Raw genomic sequence first — 22,422 nt, forward strand, 5'->3', positions numbered from 1 at the left:
GAAAACCAAAAGCTGCTTTTGAGGCAAAGTTGCTTTTGGACCTGGATAATTTACAGAAAGTCCTTTGCTAGTTAGAAGAGCTTTTAGAGGAAGTTGACTCAAGGTGGCTTCTTCAAGAAGTTCTTTTACTAGTAGTTGAAGTAAGAGAAGTCCTGCTAAATGCCCTAATAACCAACTAATTGTGGCTTTTCTGAGCATTTTAGCCAGGTCACTTTCCTCTGACATTCTGCACTCATCGTTCCTAACATATGGCATGATCTTTAGTTTCATAAACTAACTATATACTTTGGTGCTAATGTTAGGAGCAAGCCGCTGCTCTTGCTGACGGTAAACCACCACCAGACTTATGTGGGAGTGCTGATATTCGGCCATTAAGCACGGATGACTTCAGATTTGCTCACGAGCAGGTGTGAAGATATTCTCAAGAATTATACATAATATTCTATTTATCTAGGTGGTCTATGTAGGAACCCTAGAACCGTTTCAAAGCATCAAAAATCGCAAGACTAAAGATCAAGGTTTGTAGATCTGAAAACAGTAAAGAGAAACACAAGCGATTTTTGGCCGAAGCCTCGAGGTTCAGCGATTTGTCAAAATCGCCTAATCCCCGTTGAGCATCTACGAAGGAATAAGCTCGAATCCACTAGAACAAAACACACCGGCCAAAATTACAGTAGTTTTCGAATCACAGAAGGAACACACAGTTCCAGTCACCACGACAACAATCTCCTCTACAATACAAAAAACTCACACAAGAGTTCATAGCATCACATCTACTCTCAACCAACTAAAGGAATCAACCAGATTCAAGACAAGAGAGCCAACAAATACAGAGAGAGATTTTTCAACTCAAAACGAAAAGAAAACGAAAGCTGCGTAAAATGAGAGCCAACACTAACCCTAGAATTGTTGATCCCTTTTATATGAAATAATCAATTCATTTGATCCAATGGTCCAGCGACTGCCAGGTGTCACAATCATGTGAGAGTCGTTTTTTTCTCAAAACAGAAAGCGTGTTTTTCCTTTGTTCAATTAAGCTTCCAGATAATTCTACCAGTTGGGCCATTTAACCGAGTCATGGGCTGTTGGATATTAACTTGGGCTTCACAAATGGCAGCAACCCAATTTCACATTCTCCACCTTTGCTGTCTTTTGTGCATGTTCTTGTGGATTCAAAACTCAACTTCATTTCATTTGCTCTTATTAGCTGTAAAAACAATATTAACTAGAATCAGTCTTCTTCAAGATTTATTAATCTTAAAGAATCAAGAAACTTACTAATAGGGATTACCTTAGTTCCAGCACCTGCTGGATTTACCTTTGTAGGTATTTTGATCAATCTAATATCACTCCTATCAATGATATCTCTAATAAAATGGAATTTTACATCTATATGCTTTGATCTATCATGCAGGATAGGATTTTTACTTAAAAAGATAGTACTTTGGTTGTCTGAAAATAACTCCACCTGATTTTTTATAAGACCAAATTCATTAAGCAAACCCTTCAGCCACAAACCCTTTTTCACAGCTTCCGTTGCAGCAATATATTCAGCCTCGGTTGAGGACAATGCAACAAGTTTTTGAAGCTGAGATTTCCAGCTAATGCATGTATCATTTATCACATAAAAGTATGCAGTTGTGGACTTCCTATTGTCTGGATTACCAGCAAAATCTGAATCTACATATCCCTTAAGTCTAAGTCCATTTTTATTTGTTTTGAACATTAGACCTAAGTTACTTGTTCCTTTCAAGTACTTAATCAGATTTTTGATACATTGCCAATGTATTTCACCTGGGTTACTCATGAATCTATTTAACACGCTCACGGCATAAGCAATATCAGGTCTAGAGCAAACCATAACATATATTACAGATCCAACAGCATTAGAGTAAGGCACATTTATCATTCTCTTATGCTCTTATTCAGTTTTAGGTGATTGATCAACAGATAGTTTCATACCAACAGATAGAGGCAAACTGACAGGCTTAGACTCATGAAGTGAGAACCTTTTTACAACCTTATCAATATAAGATTTTTGTTTTAGAAACAACTTTCCATTTAACCTATCTCTTTTTATTTCCATACCCAAAATCTTTCTAGCTGGTCCTAAATCTTTCATCTCAAATTCAGATTTCAGATTTTCTTTAATTGAATTTAGTGCAACAGAATTGTGACCAGCAAGGAGCATATCATCAACATACAAAAGCAGATAGAAAAAATCAGATTCCCCTTCTTTCTTATAATAGAAACAGGGATCATATTCTGATTTCCTAAAGTTCAAGCCTTGTATAAAAGAGTCAAATCTTTTATACCACTGCCTAGGGGCCTGTTTTAAGCCATATAAGGATTTCTTTAAGAGACACACTAAGTTTCCCTTTCCTACCACTTCAACCCTCTTGGTTGAGTCATATGTATGGTTTCATCTAAAGAACCATACAGGAAGGCAATTTTCACATCAAGTTGTTCTAACTCCAAATCAAATTGTGTCACTATAGCAAGTAGGACTCTAATGGATGTATATTTAACAACCGATGAAAAAATTTCATTGTAATCTATCTCTTCCCTCTGATTAAAGCCTTTAGATACAAGTCTTGCCTTAAACCTCTTATCACTAACCTTTGTCTCACCCTCTTTAATCTTATAAACTCATTTACAGTCAATCAACTTACAATCTTTGGGTTTTTCAACTAAAGTCCAAGTTTCATTCTTAAAGAGTGAGTTCATTTCATCTTCCATCGCAGCAATCCACTTCGGAGATTCTTTGGAAGATATAGCCTCTTCATAAGAGGCTGGTTCTAAGTCAAACTGATCTGATTCAGTCTGATCTGATACGAAATCAGCATGTTGATACCTGGTTGGAGGTCTTATTTCCCTCCTTTCTCTGTCCCTAACAAGTTGGTAGCCCTGCAAATCACCTGCAGGCTTTAGATGCTGTTCATCTTCAATTATTTCAGCATCAGAGTTATTTTGGGGTACAACCTGATGTGGCTCCACCTCAAGCTGAGCCTGGTCATCAGTATTGTTGTTATCAAAATTAATTTCTGTGATAATGAAGTCATCCTTTCCCAATTTCTTACTAGATTTGTCACTAAGACAAGGAAAATCATCTTCATTAAAGATAACAGATCTACTTGTTATCACCTTATAATCCCTTACATCTCTTAAACACAATCTATAGCCTTTAACACCTTCTCCATATCCTAAGAACACACCCTTCAATGATCTAGGGTCCAATTTTGTCTCAGTGTGATGTGCATAGGCTGCACATCCAAAAGTTTTTAGATGAGAGTAATCTGGCATTGAACCAGACCAGATTTGTTGGGGAATTATGTTATTTAGAGAGCTGGAGGGGCATCTATTTATAAGATAACAAGCTATTTTTACAACTTCACCCCAGAAAATTTTTGGAAGGCCAGAACTGATTAGCACACATATGGTCCTTTCAAGAATTGTCCTATTAAGCCTCTCAGCAACTCCATTCTGTTGTGGAGTATAGCTCACAGTCTTATGTCTCATTATCCCTTGTTTACTGCAATAATGGTCAAATTCTGTATTACAGAATTCAAGGCCATTATCAGTTCTTAAAATTTTTATCTTCTTACCAATCTGATTTTCAATTAGAACACTCCATTCTTTAAAAATTGCAAAAGTATCAGATTTAGACTTTAGTAAGAAAATCCATGTCTTTCTTAAATAGTCATCAGTTGCAAGAAGATAATATCTGTAAACAGATACAATGGAAACAGGTGCTGATCCCCATAAATCAAAATGTATGTATTCAAAGACATCTTAGAATTTGTGCAGTCCAGCCTTAAAATGCAGTCTTACATGTTTTTCCAAGATACAGTGTTCACAGAAGGTCAATTTCTGAACACTGTCTTTTCCAAATGCCCCTTGACATGATAATGTTTTTAAACATTTTTCACTTAAGTGGCCAAGTCTTTTATGCCACAGTTCTGATTTATCGGGTTGTGTGATAGGGTTCACAGAATTTTTTGGTGAAATGGTTTCAGCACCTATTACATAGATTCCATTAAGCTTAGGAGAACTGATAATGTGTTCTTGATTTCTTATTATATTTGTAAAGCCATTCTTAATACCAATTTGATAATTTTCATCATCAAGAACTCCTAGGGATATGAGATTTCTTCTAAGTGCTGGTACATATCTTGTATGTTTTAATAACATGTGATGACCATTTTTAAATTTCAACAGCACATTTCCAATTCTCTTAACTTGGCATGACTCATCATTCCCAAGTTTTACAAATCCTCCATCCAGACTACAAAAATCTGAAATGCAGTTAATATTGGGTGTCATATGAAATAAACAGAATCCAGGACCCAGTCCTGATCAGTATCTTCAGATAGAGATACATAGGCTACTCCAATATTAGCTCCTGCTTCTTTATAATTAGCAGCAGCAGCTAAAGAAGCATTTTCAGTGTTAGACCCATTCTTTTGGTCATTTGCCCTTTTAAAACAGTCTTTAATAAAGTGGCCTGTCTTTCCACAATCAAAGCATTTTCTGTTATTGTTGCTGTTTTGTTTTTCTTTGATTGGTTTCTTGCCTTTTCCTTTGGTGTTATTCCACTGTCTTTTGTTAAATGTTTTATTTCTGTTAAAATTGGAATGACTGAAGTTACTTACTCCTTTAGGATATGGTTTTTAATTTGATGACATACCCTCAACATGGTACACTTCTTTGTGTTTAGATTTTAATTCAAGTTCTTTATTCATAAGAGAACTGTGAATTATTTCAACAGCGAGATCACTCCTACCATACTCTAGAGCATTTCTAATATCTTTATATTTATCTCCTAGAGCATTAAGTAGGCCAACTACCTTCTGTTCATCAGAAATTTTCTCATCACAGTTTGCTAAGTCCTGTGTGATCCTATTAAACCTATCCATATTATCTCCTGTATCAAGGTTAGGATCAAACTTAAAACTAAAAAATTGTCTCCAAAGAAAACATTTATTTGGCACAGTTTTTGTAAGGTAGTATTTTTCTAAGGCAGTCCATAATTCTTCAGCAGTTTTAGTTTCTCCTACTTTCCTAATTACAGTATCAGACAGGTGTAGGAACAAAGTGCTGCAGGCTAATTCATCTTGCTCAGTTTTCCTAGTTTCAGATAAGGTTTCTGGCCAAGATTCATCAATAGCCTTAGCACATTTTAACTGTAACAATAGTGCTTTAATTTTTGACGCCAGAGACTAAAGTCTACTTTGCCATCCCACATTTGGACATCTACCTTAGAGTTCATATTGTGCAGGAGTGTGAAATTGTTCACAAATTATGATAAAACAAATATATCTCAATGATTATTTAGTCAACAGTGTGTTACAAAGTTCACTGTCTTATTATTCCAATTTCAGATTATATGTGGACTGTGCTTTATTGTGATGTGTACAGAATTATTGCAACCAAAGTAAAACACATTCAGATATTCAAAATACACTAAGCATGCTATGAATTTAATTTCATAAACTTACACACAGTAAGTTACCAAAAATTGTAAGTGCAATGTATGTACCTTTGAAGCATTAAACTTTGACGTTAACACCTGAGAAGATCAAGTTGAGTGTTAGCACAATTCACATAGATTGTACAACAATTTATCAATCGAAAATATGATTTGGATTTGATTTTCAACTCACGGTGAGATTTTAAGAAAGCAGTTTTTGAAGATTTCAGATTTCTTGAACCGAAACCCTAGTCCCCAAAGTTTCTAGGGTTCTCTCAGGGAACCCTAGACAGAGGTAGAGCTAGAGGAGGTTCAGAGAATCTCTTGTTTGAAAAATGGTTTTATTACCAAAGTAATACTTCCCAAAAATAAGTGTACCAACTATTCAATACAAAACTAATTTGATCACAAAATTTAGTGTCTACAGGCTGCAGGTACCAGAAAAACCAGACAAGATAAGTCTTTAATTTCACCAAGAACAGGTTAGTTACGGCTTACCGTATACCAAAAATTATCACTATACTGCATCATTTACAAATACACAATTGTATACGAAGTTCAACACCAAACGAAGTAAAGGAAATACAACAGTCAACAAGAACACTTGAGTATCTCAAAGAGAAAACGACATCACACTTGCTATGCCCTCTCAAAAATTATTTCAGTGTTACTCAAAGAAAAGAAAAATTTTAAAACGAAAAAAAAATTTAATGTTGGCAGATCTTGAAAAAAAATCTGCCTATTTTTCTTTTTGGCCAGTGAGATGATTTCAAACCCTCAATTAAATGGGAACCAAAAAAAATAGCTAAAGTAAAAATACTCTGAGCTCTGATACCACTGTAGGAACCCTAGAACCGTTTCAAAGCATCAAAATTTGCAAGACTAAAGATCAAGATTTGTAGATCTGAAAACAGTAAAGAGAAACACAAGCGATTTTTGGCCGAAGCCCCGAGGTTCAGCGATTTGTCAAAATCGCCTAATCCCCGTGAGCATCCACAAAAGAATAAGCTCGAATCCACTAGAACAAAACACACCGGCCAAAATTACAGCAGTTTTCGAATCACAGAAGGAACACACAGTTCCAGTCACCACGACAACAGTCTCCTCTACAATACAAAGAACTCACACAAGAGTTCATAGCATCACATCTACTCTCAACCAACTAAAGGAATCAACCAGATTCAAGACAAGAGAGCCAACAAATACAGAGAGAGATTTTTCAACTCAAAACGAAAAGAAAACGAAAGCTGCGTAAAATGAGAGCCAACACTAACCCTAGAATTGTTGATCCCTTTTATATGAAATAATCAATTCATTTGATCCAGTGGTCCAGCGACTGCCAGGTGTCACAATCATGTGAGAGTCATTTTTTTCTCCAAACAGAAAGCGTGTTTTTCTTTTGTTCAATTAAGCTTCCACATAATTCTACCAGTTGGGCCATTTAACCGGGTCATAGGCTGTTGGATATTAACTTGGGCTTCACAAATGGCGGCAACCCAATTTCTACAATCTATACACTAAACTTCCGAATTTTCATTTTCCTCTCATGGGTGCAGGTTTGTGCGAGTGTTTCGTCAGAGTCTGTAAACATGACTGAACTTCTTCAATGGAACGAACTTTATGGAGGAGGGGGCTCCAGACGGAAGAAATTCCTTAGCTACTTCATGTAAATCCGTGTATTCATCTGTACAAATTCTTCCTGTTTGCTGCAATATTGTTGCACTGTACAATGATGCATTGGTTCTTAAGTTATACTGGTATCTTAGTTTTTCGAGATGGTGTAAGGGTAGAATCGCCTCTCAAGTCAATTTATGGCTTATCTGCCTTTGTTTTGTTACCCCATCTCAGTTCCTTCAAATAGGAAGTTTAAGCTATCGATAGTGTAAATGTTAAAAGAAAAAATATCCGACCCCCTGCATATATTTTTCTGCTCTTCTTTGTTACTATTTTTGAATTCGAGCAATAAGAAATGCTAATTATGGTTTCAGTTCCTGCATTTCATTTAAGCTCTACTTTGCTGGTGTATGGCTGGGTGTGTGTTTGGTATTTTATTACTGCTTATTAGCTATGGGTCCTACAAAATGTTTGGACACAAAATATGTTTGATCAGTTCAATTAAAATTTATCCCAACCCAAACATGCTCCAAGGGCAAATTTGGCATAGCCTAAATTATAATTTAATTCGGTGAAATATGTTTTTTATATACACAGTTTGTAAGACCCGTGTCTTAATACTTATTATCCAACCTTACACAATCCACAACTTACAAGCACTAACAAATAAGAAATTAACATTTTCACAGTCTAATATTATTTTACACGCAAAGGGGTGTGCGGATGTTGCACAAATTTGCGACAAAGGTGAACTACATAAATATGTTCAATACATTTTATTATGTGCCTTTGACATCGATGTGAACCATTACATTTTTTTATATATTATGAACAAGTTCAAATATCTAAAACAAGACATATTTATAAAACAAGGTTGCATTTCAAGATAAAAATTTCCATTAAACTTGAGTTAGTTCAATGATATAACTCAAAAACCAATGTACATTCACAATTGAGTCAACAAATACTTTATTAAATTTTCGATAAAGCGTGTTAAGATTAAGATCAAAATAGGATCATTCCACTGTCATAGGAAATTCATGATCAAGAGATGACAAATTGAACATTTTGATGAAAATGTAAACAAGTTTTTAATAAACGATTTTCGACAGACCTTTTTATCCTAACTGATGGCACGTTTTAAGATTTTCTGTACACAAATTTTTAGTTCAAAATTTAAAAGAAGTATGAAATTTGAGTTAGGCTTCTCCTCCCATGTGCCTAGGCGAAGAATGGGCCTTTGTTTTGAAAATGTGGCCCATTAATAGAAAAACCAAACTTTGATAACTGCCCAAAATCACAACAAATACATCCATTGGCCGAAGTCTGAAGAAGTCACGACATTGCAATGTCTCATTTTCAAAAAGCCCAATCTGAGACTCGAGACACCAGGGAATTCGAAATCCTATTCTTCTACCTAGACTCCGACTCGAGGATTCCCGATTTTTCCCACCCGCCGTCGTCACTCGCCACTCAGTTCCAGTGACGAACGCACCGCACACGCCGCCTCTGTCGGTAATTTTATCGCATTGTCTTATTTCTTAAATGATAAAAAAAATTGTATCTTTGCACTTTAGGGTTTGTGAAGAGATTGATTTTAGTTATAATTTGATTTATTTAATTAAGAAAATTAGATTAATTGCAATTGGACTAGTTGACTGGCTGTGGTTAGATTTATATGCAATCGTTGTGTAATGTTATTATCATTTAAATGTTAAATTTGGGATTTTGGGTTGTATTGAATTATATTTTGATATGTATATGATTTTTATGTTATTGTAGTGTATTTACATATAGATTGGAGAATTTTTCATATTATTTAATTAATTAATAAATGACATCGCTATTACAGTGGTTGACTTTCGACGGTCAATGGTCTACGACCGCCCTAGTTGGCCTGAGTTATTGGTTCCGTCACTGCTCCTACACTTCTTGTTTACCTTGTCTCCAACCCTTAATTCAATTCATTTTTTCTCACATAAGTTCTCATCTCCCTGCAAGGTAACTTCTATTTCTCTTCCATTTCTTTACTTGATTTAACCTTTTCCCTTTTCTGCAATGAATTTGGTGCTATTTTTGGTTTTTCGATAATATTTTGGATTTAGGAATTTAGTCGTTTTTTTTATTACCCCTTTTTGAATTGTTATTATTATAATTATTTTAAAGTTAAATGGATTGTGGTTTAATTGAGATAAAAAAAAGTTAATATTGTGACTGTTGGTATTTTGACTAGCTAAGTTGTACCTGACGAGTCTGCTCAGGGATGTACAGCAAAAGAGCAACAGTTGTCACCTTCTTCTCTCTCAGGAATTTGTTGAAGGTATGTGATACAAGATCCCGTTGTTTCATGGAATCCATAAAGCCCCTTCCTTTTGCTAGGAACCTCAGCACTGCTACTGAAATATCGGATTTTTACAATGCTAATTATGTGAATGGAGATGATTTTAACCAAGTTATTGGTTCTAATGAGGTCGAGTCAGATGGTTTGGGAACTTTAAAGAAACATCATAGTGAAGTTTATGGACAGAGCGGTTTAGAATCCATGAGTGAAAGGTTGCACCAGAGTTCAAGTGGGTATGGAATGTTGCAAGGCGGGTTGGATTCCATGAGTGGGCAGTCTCAACAGAGTTCAAGTGGTTTCTACGGGGGACAATATGGAATATCGCAGCAGAATTTAGGAGGTCATTATGCTGGAAACACAGAAATTTTTCAAGGTGGTTTGGATTCCGTGAGTGGGCAGTCTCAGCAGAACTCAAGTGGTTTCCCCAGGGGACAACATGGAATATCGCAGCAGAATTCAGGAGGCCATTATGCTGGAAACACTGGAATTTTTCAAGGTGGTTGGGACTCCGTGAGTGGGCAGTCTCAGCAGAGCTCAAGTGGTTTCTACAGCGGACAACATGGAATATCAAAGAAGAATTTGGGAGGCTATTATGCTGGAAACACAGGAATTAACCAGCAGAGTGTACATAGTGCCGGAGTGTATCAAAATGAAAGTGAAGTTAATTACTCTAATGCACGAAACTATTGGCAGAATCAGAATGACTCCCAGAACAGAGGAACAGTTTTTTCTCAAAGAACTAATGATTTAAAACAGAACGAGAGGTTGGTTGAAGTTGCTGATATCAAGAAGCTCGATGAATTCTGCAAGGAGGGAAAAGTAAAAGAAGCAGTAAAACATTTAGGGTTGCTAGAGCAACAGCATGTCCCAGTTGATTTTCCTCGATATGTAATGTTGAAGAAGGCATGTTTTGAGAATAAAGCTTTACAAGAGGTCAAATCTGTCAGCGAGCACTTTATTAAATCAACAGCAAATCCTTTGGGATTGCTCGATGGATTCTACAAAGAGGGTAAACTAAAAGAAGCTGTAGAACTTTTAGAATTGCTAGAGCTGCAACATTTCCCAGTTGATTTGCCTCGATATGTAATGTTGATGGAAGCATGTGGTGAGAATAAAGCTTTAGAAGAGGCCAAATATGTTCATGAGCACCTCATAAGATCAACACCAAATCTTGAAGTCAAAATAAACAATAAGATTCTTGAGATGTATTCCAAATGTGGTTCCGTGAATGATGCCTTTGTGGTCTTTGATCAAATGCCAAAACGTAACCTGACTTCTTGGGAAATCATGATATCTTGGCTTGCTAATAATGGTTTTGGTGAAGCTTCTATTGAATTGTTTACAGATTTCAAAAGATGTGGACTAAAACCTGATGGCCAAATGTTTATTAAGGTATTTTCTTCATGTGGAATCGTAGGTGACATTGTTGAAGGAATGTTGCACTTCGAATCAATGAGCAAGGATTACGGAATTTCTCCCTCCATGGAGCATTATGTTAGTGTAGTGGCCATGTTTGGAAGTGCAGGATGCTTGGACGAAGCTTTGGAGTTCATTGAACAGATGCCGATCGAGCCAGGTATAGAAATTTGGGAGACATTAATGAATTTTTGCAGAATTCATGGACATAAGGTGCTCGGAGACCGTTGTGCTGAGCTTGTTGAGCTCCTTGATCCGTCACGATTGGATGATCAATCGAGGGCAGGCCTCATATCAATAAAAGCTTCTGACCTTGAAGGGGAGAAAAAGAAATTGAGTAATCGAAATCCTCTAGATGTTAAGAGTACAGTCTTTGAGTATAGAGCGGGTGACCGATCTCACCCTAATCATGAACATATATACACATTGCTTGGAGGGCTGAAGAATAATATGAAAGCTGTTGGTTATATACCAGACACTAGATTTGTGCTCCACGACGTTGACCAAGAAACTAAGGAGGAAGCTCTAATGGCTCATAGCGAGAGACTTGCTATTGCCCAAGCTTTAATGAATTCTCCAGCTCGATCCCAATTGCGAATAATTAAGAATCTTCGTGTTTGTGGCGATTGCCATAATGCACTGAAGATCATCTCAACAATAGTTGGTAGGCTAATCATTGCTCGAGATGCCAAGAGATTTCACCATTTTGAAGATGGAAAATGTAGTTGTAATGATTATTGGTGAAGTTGGACAAATTTAACGTACTTTATTTTTTCCTCCAATAGTGAAGACGTACGGGATTTAATCTTTTTTCCGTATGATAGATGATATCTTCTGAGGTTTCTGGTGTGATATCAAACTGTCTTTGTTTATGTGTACAACTCCTCGCTTGATTACGTGGAAGAAATGACATTATCTATCTTTTCTAGGAACACCGTGTTAACAAAATAAAGAATTACATTGATAATTAGTTTGTTGGGGTTGGTGGTGTGAAGAAAGATTTTTGGGTGTATCATGCATCATATTTTGCTCAATTATACTACATGAACATTAAGGTTGACATAATGTTACGTGACATTCTATCATTGGATGACTTGAAAAAAAAGTCAATTTTTCCATCCAATCACTTTATTCCACATGTAATTTTGTCAAAATTATCTGTCAAAGTAGATTTATCCTATTTCACTCCCCGAACATGTGGTTTGTGAGAGTTTGCAGGTACTGTTAAGGTTAGCGACAGATGGTGGTACATTGGGGTCGATTGTAGAAAAATAAGAGAGTGGCTTATTAATTTTAGATTTAAATGACTTTCTCGAGAATTTTTTTTGAAGTGATTTATATGTAAAAGATTATCCTGTACGGTTATAGCTTTACATATGATTAGAGCTGTTGCCGTTTTTGGTATGATATCAAATTGCCTTTGTGAAAAAATGGAGAAAGGAACTGTAAGATTATATGGGGCTGGGACTGAGAAGAATTAACGAAAAACCCATAGGATTAAATTAACAAAACTCCAGTTATTATAATGCATATGTGGACTAGTAGACAGAAACTAGACTGCAAACCCATGAGTACATGAAAGAAGAAAAATTAAGGTTTGTCTTAAAATATAGAATCACATGCATATTCATTTCTGCACATCATCACTTCCTGATATGGATCTTGAATAGCCTGCACTTCCCATGAAGAAACGTTCCTTTTTCATCTTTAAGTCCACGAGTAAACAAGTACCGAAAACATGAGGATAATGGAGGGGAAAAGGATGTTTTTTCGTAGAAAAATCCCTGCGTCACTCATGTCAGTGTTGATGCCAGAAAGGCCTATGCCCTTGAAGCAGAATTAATAAAATTGAATTTCATTTTATCTTTATCGGTCAATTAATTTGTCATTGTAGTTCAGGGTGCTACTATCATATTGTAGATGGTGTGAACTTTTAAGTTGGATAAATTAGCATGCACTTGTCTGTGGTATCTGGTAATATCAGTAGTTTGTACTGATGCCAGATTGATTTCTTGCCTTCTACTGTCATACATTTTATGCCTACATATGTTTAACAACCTCTAACCTTCATATAGTTTGTCTTTATCAAACTCTTTTCCTTTTGGTTCTTTCTGCAAAATTATTGCAGTTAGTTTCTGTAAAATGAAGTCCTCATTAGACTTTTGCATCTGCACACAACCCTCAATGCTGCACCAGTAGAATCGTGCATACATTATTGAAATTCACAGGATTTTAGACTAAACATTTTGAACCCCATTTTCTTAAAAGAACATCTATGCCTTAATTCTTGACTTCTGCTTAATTTTTTTATTTCTTTGATAACAAGATCAGCTGGACTTCAACATTTCTTTATGATTGCTTCTTGTTCTTGTATTTAAAATTATGTGCAGAAAATTCAGGTCTACATGTATTCAGCTTTCTGGCCAATTCTGTTCTCAGAGAGGTTCTATCAGCAATCCAGAAAGGAAAACCAGGAGCTCTCTCTCCTGGAAGACCCACTGAGTTCCTAAAAAATTACAAAGCAAGCCTAAATTTCTTGGCTTACTTGGAAGGGAGTGGAGGAAATTTCAACACATTCTACGTTCACAATTGTCGTTGGCTCATTAACCATTTTCTCATTTATGCCTGCCTTACTGTAACACTCTACATTGTCATGCTAGGTCTGTCCCTCTAGATTTGCAATCTCTAAATTTCGGGAAGAAGCAGTCTATATAGAATTCATGAAGCAATGGAATACTGCGGTCTATTTCACATTAAGATACTCATCATGATCTGATATACAAGTCCTTAACTAAGTTACGGATTCTCAAACTGGTTGTCAGTTGTACTGGATGCTCGCAAAGCCGGGCAGGTTCCAAATCTGGATCAGAGTGGGCTATTTCTGCTCCCCCAGAAGATTTGCATTATGTATGTATCTTATTTTCTCAGACCATCTGTATAATGTCTGTGCAAAATGAATTGTCAAGATTTCTTATCCAGTCCTTTAGATGTATTATAATTCCGTTCCTTATCATTTAAGGATTATCTTCATGTTTATATAAAAATTTTCTCGTATCATGACTATTGATTTATACTAAAATTTTCTCGTATCATGACTACTGATTTATACTAAGTACATCTTTCTAGGAATGAAAATGCCTAAAAAATATGAATAATTAGCTACTGAAAAATTGTTCATGGTTTGTTTGGCATGATTGATTAATATTTTCCAATTAGAGAGATGTAGGTTCATTTCGGTGATATAATCCTCCTTATCATTTAAGGATTATCTTCATGTTTATATAAAAATTTTCTCGTATCATGACTATTGATTTATACTAAAATTTTCTCGTATCATGACTACTGATTTATACTAAGTACATCTTTCTAGGAATGAAAATGCCTAAAAAATATGAATAATTAGCTACTGAAAAATTGTTCATGGTTTGTTTGGCATGATTGATTAATATTTTCCAATTAGAGAGATGTAGGTTCATTTCGGTGATATAATCATGCAAGTGTTCATATGTAATTCAGGAAGACACATTTAAGAATCAAAATGGCGTATGTGAAACCATCATAATTGAAACACGTAAATATGGGAAACATTAGACACAGCTTGAAAGTGGAAATGAAGGCAAGGGAGATCTCCTTACTCTGGAGAGGGTTGGAGTGAAAAAATGTTTGCGGGAAATCATATTTGGTGAAAAAGGAGAATTTGGCTTATGCAACATTTTTATCATTCATCTAGAGCTGATGCAGATGGAAGAGATTTTCGAAGTGTTTGAAAAAAAAATTCATAAAGTGAAGGGGAGGGTAATAAAAAAGGACACTGATACAAGAACGCTACAGTTCACATAAGGGTGTCCATAACCACGATATTTTGACGATATTTTCATTCAAAATCTCACGAAATGAGGAGAAAAAAAACCCCCAAATTCGAAATATAAAACCCTGGCGTCTCATTTTTTCACTTTCCACGCTCTCACCCAACGGTGTCCAAACCCGGAGAGCACCGACAATGGATGGGCTAACACCAAATGACTTTACCTTCTCTAACACAAACGCTGCCGGCGATGGCGCAAACGGTAATGTATATGTTTTTTTTTTTTTTTTTGGCAATCATATAAATAGGTCACTATAGATTAGAGCATTTTAGGGAGGGATTACTTTATGAAATGCATAAATCTAAAATGAATAGAAATTATACAAAAATAAATTGTTATATATTTCAGTCGTCACAACTTGGTAACACAAAAATATTCTCTATTTGACAAAGTTTTTCGAAATTATAAATTGATGGATGTTATGAATTATATAGTTAAATAATAAATAAAAGTCGTGATCAATGATATGCGTTATTAAAAAATAAAAATTAAAATTGACCCACTTTGTAATGTAAAGAAGTGTTATCAAACAAAGTTGATAAATTTCAATATGGCTTTTTTTTTTTTATTCATATTCAATTTAGTACGCGCAACTAATTTAAAAATTGCACGGTCAACTAAAATTAGTCATTTCTATCTATTTCTATATTTAGTTAATGAGTTACGGACCTTAAATTGGATGGTCTCATGAAGAAAATTAACACAATAATTAATTTCAAATGTATTCTAAATGGAAGCTAGTAGGGGCGGATTGTCTTATCCAAAACTTCCTGATCTGAACAAGAACATGATAGAATTAGAAATCAATTCGATTGTAAGTCTCAGATTCGAGAACGAAACGGTTTTGATCCGATTCTCTATTCTACCTACAGAACAAAAAATTTATTTGGCTATTTTTTATTATTATTATTTTTTTGTAATCTCCCAATGAAAGTCGTAATTTATATAGATTTAAATGTATTTGTACTAATTGAGAATTTTATTGTTTTAAAATATAAGGCGTGAAAGTGATATATAAAACTTAGGCAATGATTTATACTTTAAAACTTCATTTTGAAATATAAAAAATTGGGCTAGAACCAGTAGTTCTATGGAAAATGTAGTAGTGATGGAGTAGTACCTCCGTATCCACCCGGTGGCGTGAAGCGTTCTTGCTATTCCATTGAGCGAATGTTACCTTAAAAAACGTGGGCGGGCTTTCTCCCCAGTCGACGGTCTAGTGTAGAGATAGAGCACCCATGTGGTCGATTCTAATGTAGAGATAGAACGCTCGTGGAGGTTAATGGTCTAGCATAAAGGTAGAGCGCCCGTAGGAGTCAACTCTAGCATAGAGGTAGAGCGCTCGTGGGGTCGACGATCTAGTGTAGAGGTAGAGCGTCCATGGGGGTCGACTCCAGTGTAGAAATAGAGCGCTTCTGGGGGTCGACGATCTATCGTAGAGGTAAAGCGCCCGTGGGGATCGACTGTCTAGCGTAAAGTTAGAGCGCCCTTAGGAGTCGATTCTAGCGTAGAGGTAGAGCGCTCGTGGGGGTCGACTCTAGCTTAGAGGTAGAGCTCCCGTGGGGATAGAGGTAGAGCTCCTATGGGAGTTGATTCTAGTATAGAGGTAAAGCGCCCATGGAGGTCGACTCTAGCATAGAGGTAAACCACCTGTAGTGATCGACGGTCTAGCGTAGAGGTATAGCACTCATAGGAGTCAACTCTAGCGTAAAGGTAGAGCGCCCGTGGGATCGACGGTCTAGCGTAGAGGTAGAGCATTTGTGGGGGTTGACTCTAGCTTAAAGGTAAAGCGCTCACTTTGCTTGTCATCGTATACGGCTATCCACACTATCCAATATCAGAAAAGATTGGGGCCGATGACAATTAGTTGTGGTCTAATCTGTCCCCCATCCTTCCTTGTAGAACTAATACTATGAGTATCATTTTCTCAATTTTCATTATTGGATCTAATTCAAAAGATATACCAATCTCCCTAGAAGCAAGTTTATTAGGTATATGAAATTTATAAAAATTGTTGTCAAGGTTTCTAAACCTAACAAGTTGGTTTTCAATTAAAATGTTAAAATAAGAGTTTTGTTTGGTTCGGATTAAAATATGATTTTAGTTTAAGTCAAAGTCAAACAATTAATATTAACAACATTTTTCATTAATCATACAATTGTTTGACGCGACGGAAGATTATAGGAAAGATGATTTATTTTTTTTTCCAAAAATGAATAAATTTGAGATATTGACTAAAATTGAAACTCCTAATCTTAAGGGTTATTCTCTAACAAACAGAATTAAAATTGGACTTAAATTGAAAAGGATATAACCAAAACAAAATTGACCAAAAATGAAAAAAGCACTTAAACGAAGGCCTAAATGAATAAATTTACTCGAAATTGGGCTTACATCAAGAACAAATCCCTTGTGTTTTGTTCATTGGCCCATTTTCGATCAAATTTGATTAAAACTTCGTAAAAAACGAACAACCTCAAAATATCTCTAAACACTTGACACTTCTTCATAAAGTCTAATTCCTTCTGCGTGATATCACTTTTAAATCATACGTTTTAAAAATTTCGTAGTCGGGAAGGTCGACGAAATCGTAAGAACAGTACTTCTCTGAAGCCGCCACCTACAATTCAAACAGGGTGCAAAGCCAGGTTGACTGCGTGTTCTGATATGTCTGGAATATGGCGTATAAATGTGGTTCATTTAGAGCATAACCATAAAACAAGCCCAACTAAGTCTAGATTGTATAGATGCAATCGAACAGTCAGTGAACGCATTAAAAGACGCCTTGAGGTGAATGATAGAGTAGAAATACCTGTGCATAAAAGCTACAGCTCAGCTATTGTAGAGGCAGATGGGTTTGAGCATATGACATGTGTTGAGAGAGATTGCAGGAATTTCATTGAGAAAGTGCGCCGCTTAAGACTTGGGGAAGGGGACGCTGCTGCAATACAGGCGTACTTCTCGAAAATGCAAGCATGTAGTCCAGGTTTTTATTTCAGTATGGACTTGGATGAAGAGTGTCGGTTGAGAAATGTGTTTTGGGCAGATAATCGATGTAGAGAAGCTTATAAGGAATTTGGAAATGTTGTTACTTTTGATACGACTTACCTTACGAACAAGTACAATATGCCGTTTGCTCCTTTCGTAGGGGTGAACCACCATGGGCATTCAACTCTATTCGGATGTGCTTTGGTCTTGAACGAAGATACAAATACATTTGTTTGGCTATTTAGAACATCGCTTGAATGTATGTATGGTAAAGCTCCCAGTGGGATTATTACAGATCAAGATCGAGCTATGCAAAATGCCATTGAAAATAGTTTTCCCTAATACTAGGCATAGATGGTGCTTGTGGCATATTCTGAAGAAATTGCCTGAGAAGTTCGACTACCATGGTGAAAAAGGGTCAATACTTCATGCTATACATGAGTTAGTGTATGATACACTAAGTTGTAAGGATTTTGAGGAGGGTTGGATGAACATGATTGAACATTTCGAATTGCAAGATCATATATGGTTGACAGGCATCTATAAAAAAAGAAGTCGTTGGGTGCCATGCTATTTGAGAAGCACATTCTGGGCAGGCATGTCGACCACCCGACGGAGTGAGAGCATGAATGCTTTTTTCGATGGTTATGTACATTCAAAAAACGTCGTTAAAGCTGTTTGTGGAGCAATACGAGCGTGCGTTGAGGAGGAAAGTTGAGAAGGAATTCGAAGCTGATTTTAGATCGTTCTCACAAATGGTTCCGTGTGCTACGAAGTACGATATGGAGAAACAATTCCAAGAAGTGTACACAATAACAAAATTTAGGGAGTTTCAACAAGAAGTTACAGAAAAGGTTTATTGTGATGTACTATCCGCGGAAGAATTTAACGGAGTGACAAAGTACGAGGTTCATGAGGATATCATTGTTGAAAAAGGAAAGAAGAAAAAAACTTTTACAGTTTGTTACCGTGGGGATAACTATGGGATTGAGTGCAATTGTCATTTGTTTGAGTTTCGCGGTATTATTTGCAAGCATGCAATCTCAGTTTTAATTCGGGATGATGTCTCCACGCTCCCTGAGAGGTATGTTTTGAGGAGATGGAGGCGGGATGTTTGTAGACCATACGTACAGGTCTCGACCATGTATGATGGTTTGGTTAGTACTGCAGATCAGTTGAGATATGAGCAATTGTGTGTGGCTTTTACGAAGATGGCGGACATGGTTGCGACAAATGAAGAACAGTCCAAACAATTGTTGGGGTGGATTGAGTTCCAAACAAGCAAATTGGCTAAGTCGAAATGTAATATCGTCGAGGTACATGGGAATGAACTGAGCAATGTGAACGGTCCAAACATTTTGGACCCAAACTGTACAAAAAGTAAAGGTGCGCCGAAAAAACTTCGCAAAAAAAGTTTCTTGGAAGGGAGTTCAAAGAAATCGAAGGGTTATAAAAAGGTGTCTGCCTTTGCTAATCATAGTCGATGTTTTCTTTCATTTTTTTTTATTCAATATGCATTTGACACTTTTGATAATTTTCTTATAAATTTCCTCATGTACAGATAGCTATGAAGTCCACAGTTTCGAGAACTTATAATAAGTTAGAAGTCAACATTACAAACATCGTAGATGTTGAAGACTTGGAAGTTTGTAACGTATCATCTTCTCAAGCACCGCAAACTGTTGGGACACAAGATAGCGTTGAACTAGTATGAAGTTAGTAAATGGTGGGAAATTGCTGTTTTTTTTTTTTTTTTTTTTTTTTGCAATCTGGTAGTTACAGCAGCAAACATTATTTTTTGCATTTTGGGATGGAAGTAGATGAATTTTTTGTATTCATACCATCCTTGGGAAGTCTGTATTTTTTGTACTTGAAGCAGCCGTGTGGGACTTTTGTACGTATTTGTTGTATTTAGAGTAGTCCTGCAACTTTTTTGTATTATGGTGGTTACGATAGTGTGTATTTACATGGTTATTAACAATGACGAAGACGGAGTTGCTGATGCTATCTATCAATATGCATTTTCAGGATTTGTTTTTTGGAAACTTATTTCTTTTTCAAACAGAATATATTGCATGGTGCAATTGAAACAAGGGAAACAATTGCACCATTCCACACAAATAATGTCAGCAACATATTTATTGTTCAGAAGAAATAGAAATTTAGCCCTATGATTGCTCGAATTTTAACTCTGAACATGATTATATGTGACTCGCTAGAGTTCCACAGTTCCCTCAATGTAAATTTCAACTCAGTGTGATCAAGTATGATGCAATGCAGCTGATGCTGGGAAACAGGAAGAAAGTATATCAATATTCTCAAATAAAGACTGGCTGTATTCAAGTTTAGTTTACATTACATAATTGAAACATAATATAACATGATCGGATTACACAAGTTTTTTAACCATAAACGACCTAGCTATTCCATTCGCTTTTCCTTTCCCTTTCCCTTTCCCTTTCCCTTTCCCTTATCTTCCGATTTCCCTTTCGCACAGTTATGTTGAATGAAATCTCAACATCATCTTCTTCGATCTTCAATTTTCCCAAACTTTTGAACATATGCAATAAGTCTTGAACAGGCGCTATAGCTTGATTGTCACCGCAATCACCACTCGACTGACCTTCCATTTCCACGGCTTTCGTCTTTCACTCAAAATATCCACAATCTTCAGTACAAGACATGAATAATCGGCCTATATTTTTTGTATTCTTCTCCACCTCCATTAGCTTCACAATTCCTTCAACACAATTCGGGCATCGTTGTTTATCTGGACATTCAGGCAACCGATGTCCACTTTGTCTACAGCTGTGACAAACACCCCTGTTCTTTCCTGCCATTTATCAACACAACTGTAGCAACGATAACTTCATAGTCACAATTCAAAATACACACTGTAAAATTCGAAATGTAAAATACGCACATTGTAATGCTCCCAATTCAAAATACACACTGTAAAACAACAGTGCAATCCGGTATTCAAGATACACACACTGAAATACTTCTAGTTCACACAAGTCTGCTGATAAACCAAAGAAAAAAACCCTCAATATTAGTTGGTTACCTGTCCTACACAAATTTAACCCAACACAATAGTTACAAGATTTGTTGTACTCACTGAAAGGTTGCTCTGTTTGAGCTGAATATACTATATATTCAAAGCAATTTACCCTATTGAGTTCCTTTCAAAATCGAGCAAAGAAGGGGAAAAATCCTAATTTTCTGTCCGCGACGGAATACGTTCGTTGAAAGAAAACTGAGCTTCAACTTCCTCTAAAATCAAACCCTTACCCTAAGCTCGACGGCGAAGATTTAGATGACAGAAAGCTGAGCTTGAGATCTGGGTTCCAGTCGTTTCCTTCACGAAAATGTTCTCCACATGAATCGCTCACCCCAAACGAAAATGTCGTACTCCACTTCACATTTTTTTCAGTCAAGCTGAGCTCGACGTCGAAGATTTAGATGACAGAAAGCTGAGCTTCAGATCTGGGTTCCACTCGTTACCTTCACGAAAATGTTCTCCACATGAATCGCTCGCCTCTCACGAAAATGTCAGTACTCCACTTCGTATTTTTCCCCCAGGGCGTCAGATTTGTGGTGGAGTACAGATTTGATTTGTTGGAGGAGTCCGATCCACTTCGTCTCGTGAGTGTTTCAAATGAAACCCGGCAGAACCTGTTTAATATGTGAAGGGGTTGTTTGTGTAATTGATGAAGGGCAGTTTTGGAAATATACAACAGTATCTCAATGTCACGAGAAATTGGATTCAAAATCTGCCAGCTCACCATTATGGACATTGTTATGTGATACCCAATGTACGCTCAGCATTATCCAATAAAAAATGCCAGCTTCCGTTGAAGTTGCTGGAGGTGGCTGAATTTTGCATCTAGTTTGTGCTCTTGCCCCCACTTTGTGTGACTTGTTTCAATTAAGGCAAGAGTATTTTGCAGGGCAGCAATTCCCCGAAAGTTCTTCTACCTCTTGCAATTAATTTAATAATAAAAACATTAATTGAAAATTCAGCCGAGGAAAGCCATCTTTATCCAACTTTTTACTCTAATAAGCTTCCTTGGACTTTATTAGCATGTTTAAAAGGTGCTCAACCGAACATGCTTTTGTTCAGCTTAACCATGGACAATAAATTGACCTGATAAAGTTAATTTGGGACATGACGTGTGCAAAATTTTATGTAGGACTTGCAACAGTTAAATGGAATAACTGCAACGTATAGGGTGGATCAGAGACCTCTTCCTGTTAGGCATTCACCATATGTATCACAGGTATTTCGTCCTTTAAAGGTACAGATCTGTCTTCACCTCCATGCTGACTCTATATATTTAAGAGCACAAACCATCGAGTGTTGATAGAGCTGCTAAAGAATAGGTGACACATCCACACTAACAACTCGCTGGTGGGGTGGTGAGGTTGGGGTAGGTATCTGCTAAAATCACGAGGGATACATGAAATGCAGTAAGATCAGCATTCTATATATATAGGCACCTCGTATGTAATCCTGAAGAAAGTCTGCATATTCTTGTTAACTTGAAAATAAAATGGATCACAATTGTTTTGGTTTCTGATCATGAGACCTTTAAATTTTTTATGATATTCTCAACCCGTTAGAGATTGCTTATTCTAGGAATAGCATATATTTTCCCTGCCTTCAGAAGTGTATGCCTCTCTCTTATTGGCTTTACAATATATTATCAAGGTCCATTGGAACAGTT

General features: G+C 36.4%; 2 protein-coding genes and 1 long non-coding RNA gene across 4 annotated transcripts; all 3 read left to right on the forward strand.

Moving 5' to 3' along the window:
• Positions 1–284: 284 nt before the first annotated feature.
• On the forward strand, positions 285–7,457 carry LOC111402722. Its single transcript, XR_002704342.1, has 2 exons — positions 285–407; positions 7,027–7,457. It is a non-coding gene; the product is annotated as an uncharacterized LOC111402722 (long non-coding RNA).
• A 947-nt stretch (positions 7,458–8,404) lies between these two features.
• LOC111401786 (pentatricopeptide repeat-containing protein At4g32450, mitochondrial-like) lies at positions 8,405–11,773 on the forward strand. Of its 2 annotated transcripts, XM_023029690.1 has the most exons (3): positions 8,407–8,599; positions 8,937–9,085; positions 9,318–11,773. In XM_023029690.1, the coding sequence occupies exon 3, from the start codon at positions 9,348–9,350 to the stop codon at positions 11,583–11,585; it is 2,238 nt and encodes a 745-aa protein (XP_022885458.1). In that variant the 5' UTR covers positions 8,407–8,599; positions 8,937–9,085; positions 9,318–9,347; the 3' UTR covers positions 11,586–11,773. The 2 variants fall into 2 exon arrangements, with proteins under 2 accessions (XP_022885459.1, XP_022885458.1); XM_023029691.1 differs by lacking the exon at positions 8,937–9,085 and having other exon boundaries at positions 8,405–8,599.
• A 6,677-nt stretch (positions 11,774–18,450) lies between these two features.
• Positions 18,451–19,519, forward strand: LOC111400507 (protein FAR1-RELATED SEQUENCE 1-like). The gene is made up of 3 exons (XM_023027920.1): positions 18,451–19,152; positions 19,257–19,403; positions 19,472–19,519. The coding sequence occupies exons 1-3, from the start codon at positions 18,451–18,453 to the stop codon at positions 19,517–19,519; spliced, it is 897 nt and encodes a 298-aa protein (XP_022883688.1).
• Positions 19,520–22,422: the final 2,903 nt, after the last annotated feature.

The sequence above is a fragment of the Olea europaea genome, chromosome 10 (assembly GCF_002742605.1).
Source record: "Olea europaea var. sylvestris chromosome 10, O_europaea_v1, whole genome shotgun sequence".
Classification (NCBI taxonomy): Eukaryota; Viridiplantae; Streptophyta; class Magnoliopsida; order Lamiales; family Oleaceae; genus Olea; species Olea europaea.

What these genes read in the sequence shown, in the direction of transcription:
- LOC111401786 (XM_023029691.1), top strand. Translation starts at nt 9,348, where the DNA reads ATGTACAGCAAAAGAGCAACAGTTGTCACCTTCTTCTCTCTCAGGAAT.
- LOC111400507 (XM_023027920.1), top strand. Translation starts at nt 18,451, where the DNA reads ATGGTTCCGTGTGCTACGAAGTACGATATGGAGAAACAATTCCAAGAA. An exon ending in AATCGAAGGGTTATAAAAAG is followed by an intron (nt 19,153 to 19,256) that starts GTGTCTGCCTTT and finishes CCTCATGTACAG; the next exon opens with ATAGCTATGAAGTCCACAGT. An exon ending in CACAAGATAGCGTTGAACTA is followed by an intron (nt 19,404 to 19,471) that starts GTATGAAGTTAG and finishes GCAATCTGGTAG; the next exon opens with TTACAGCAGCAAACATTATT.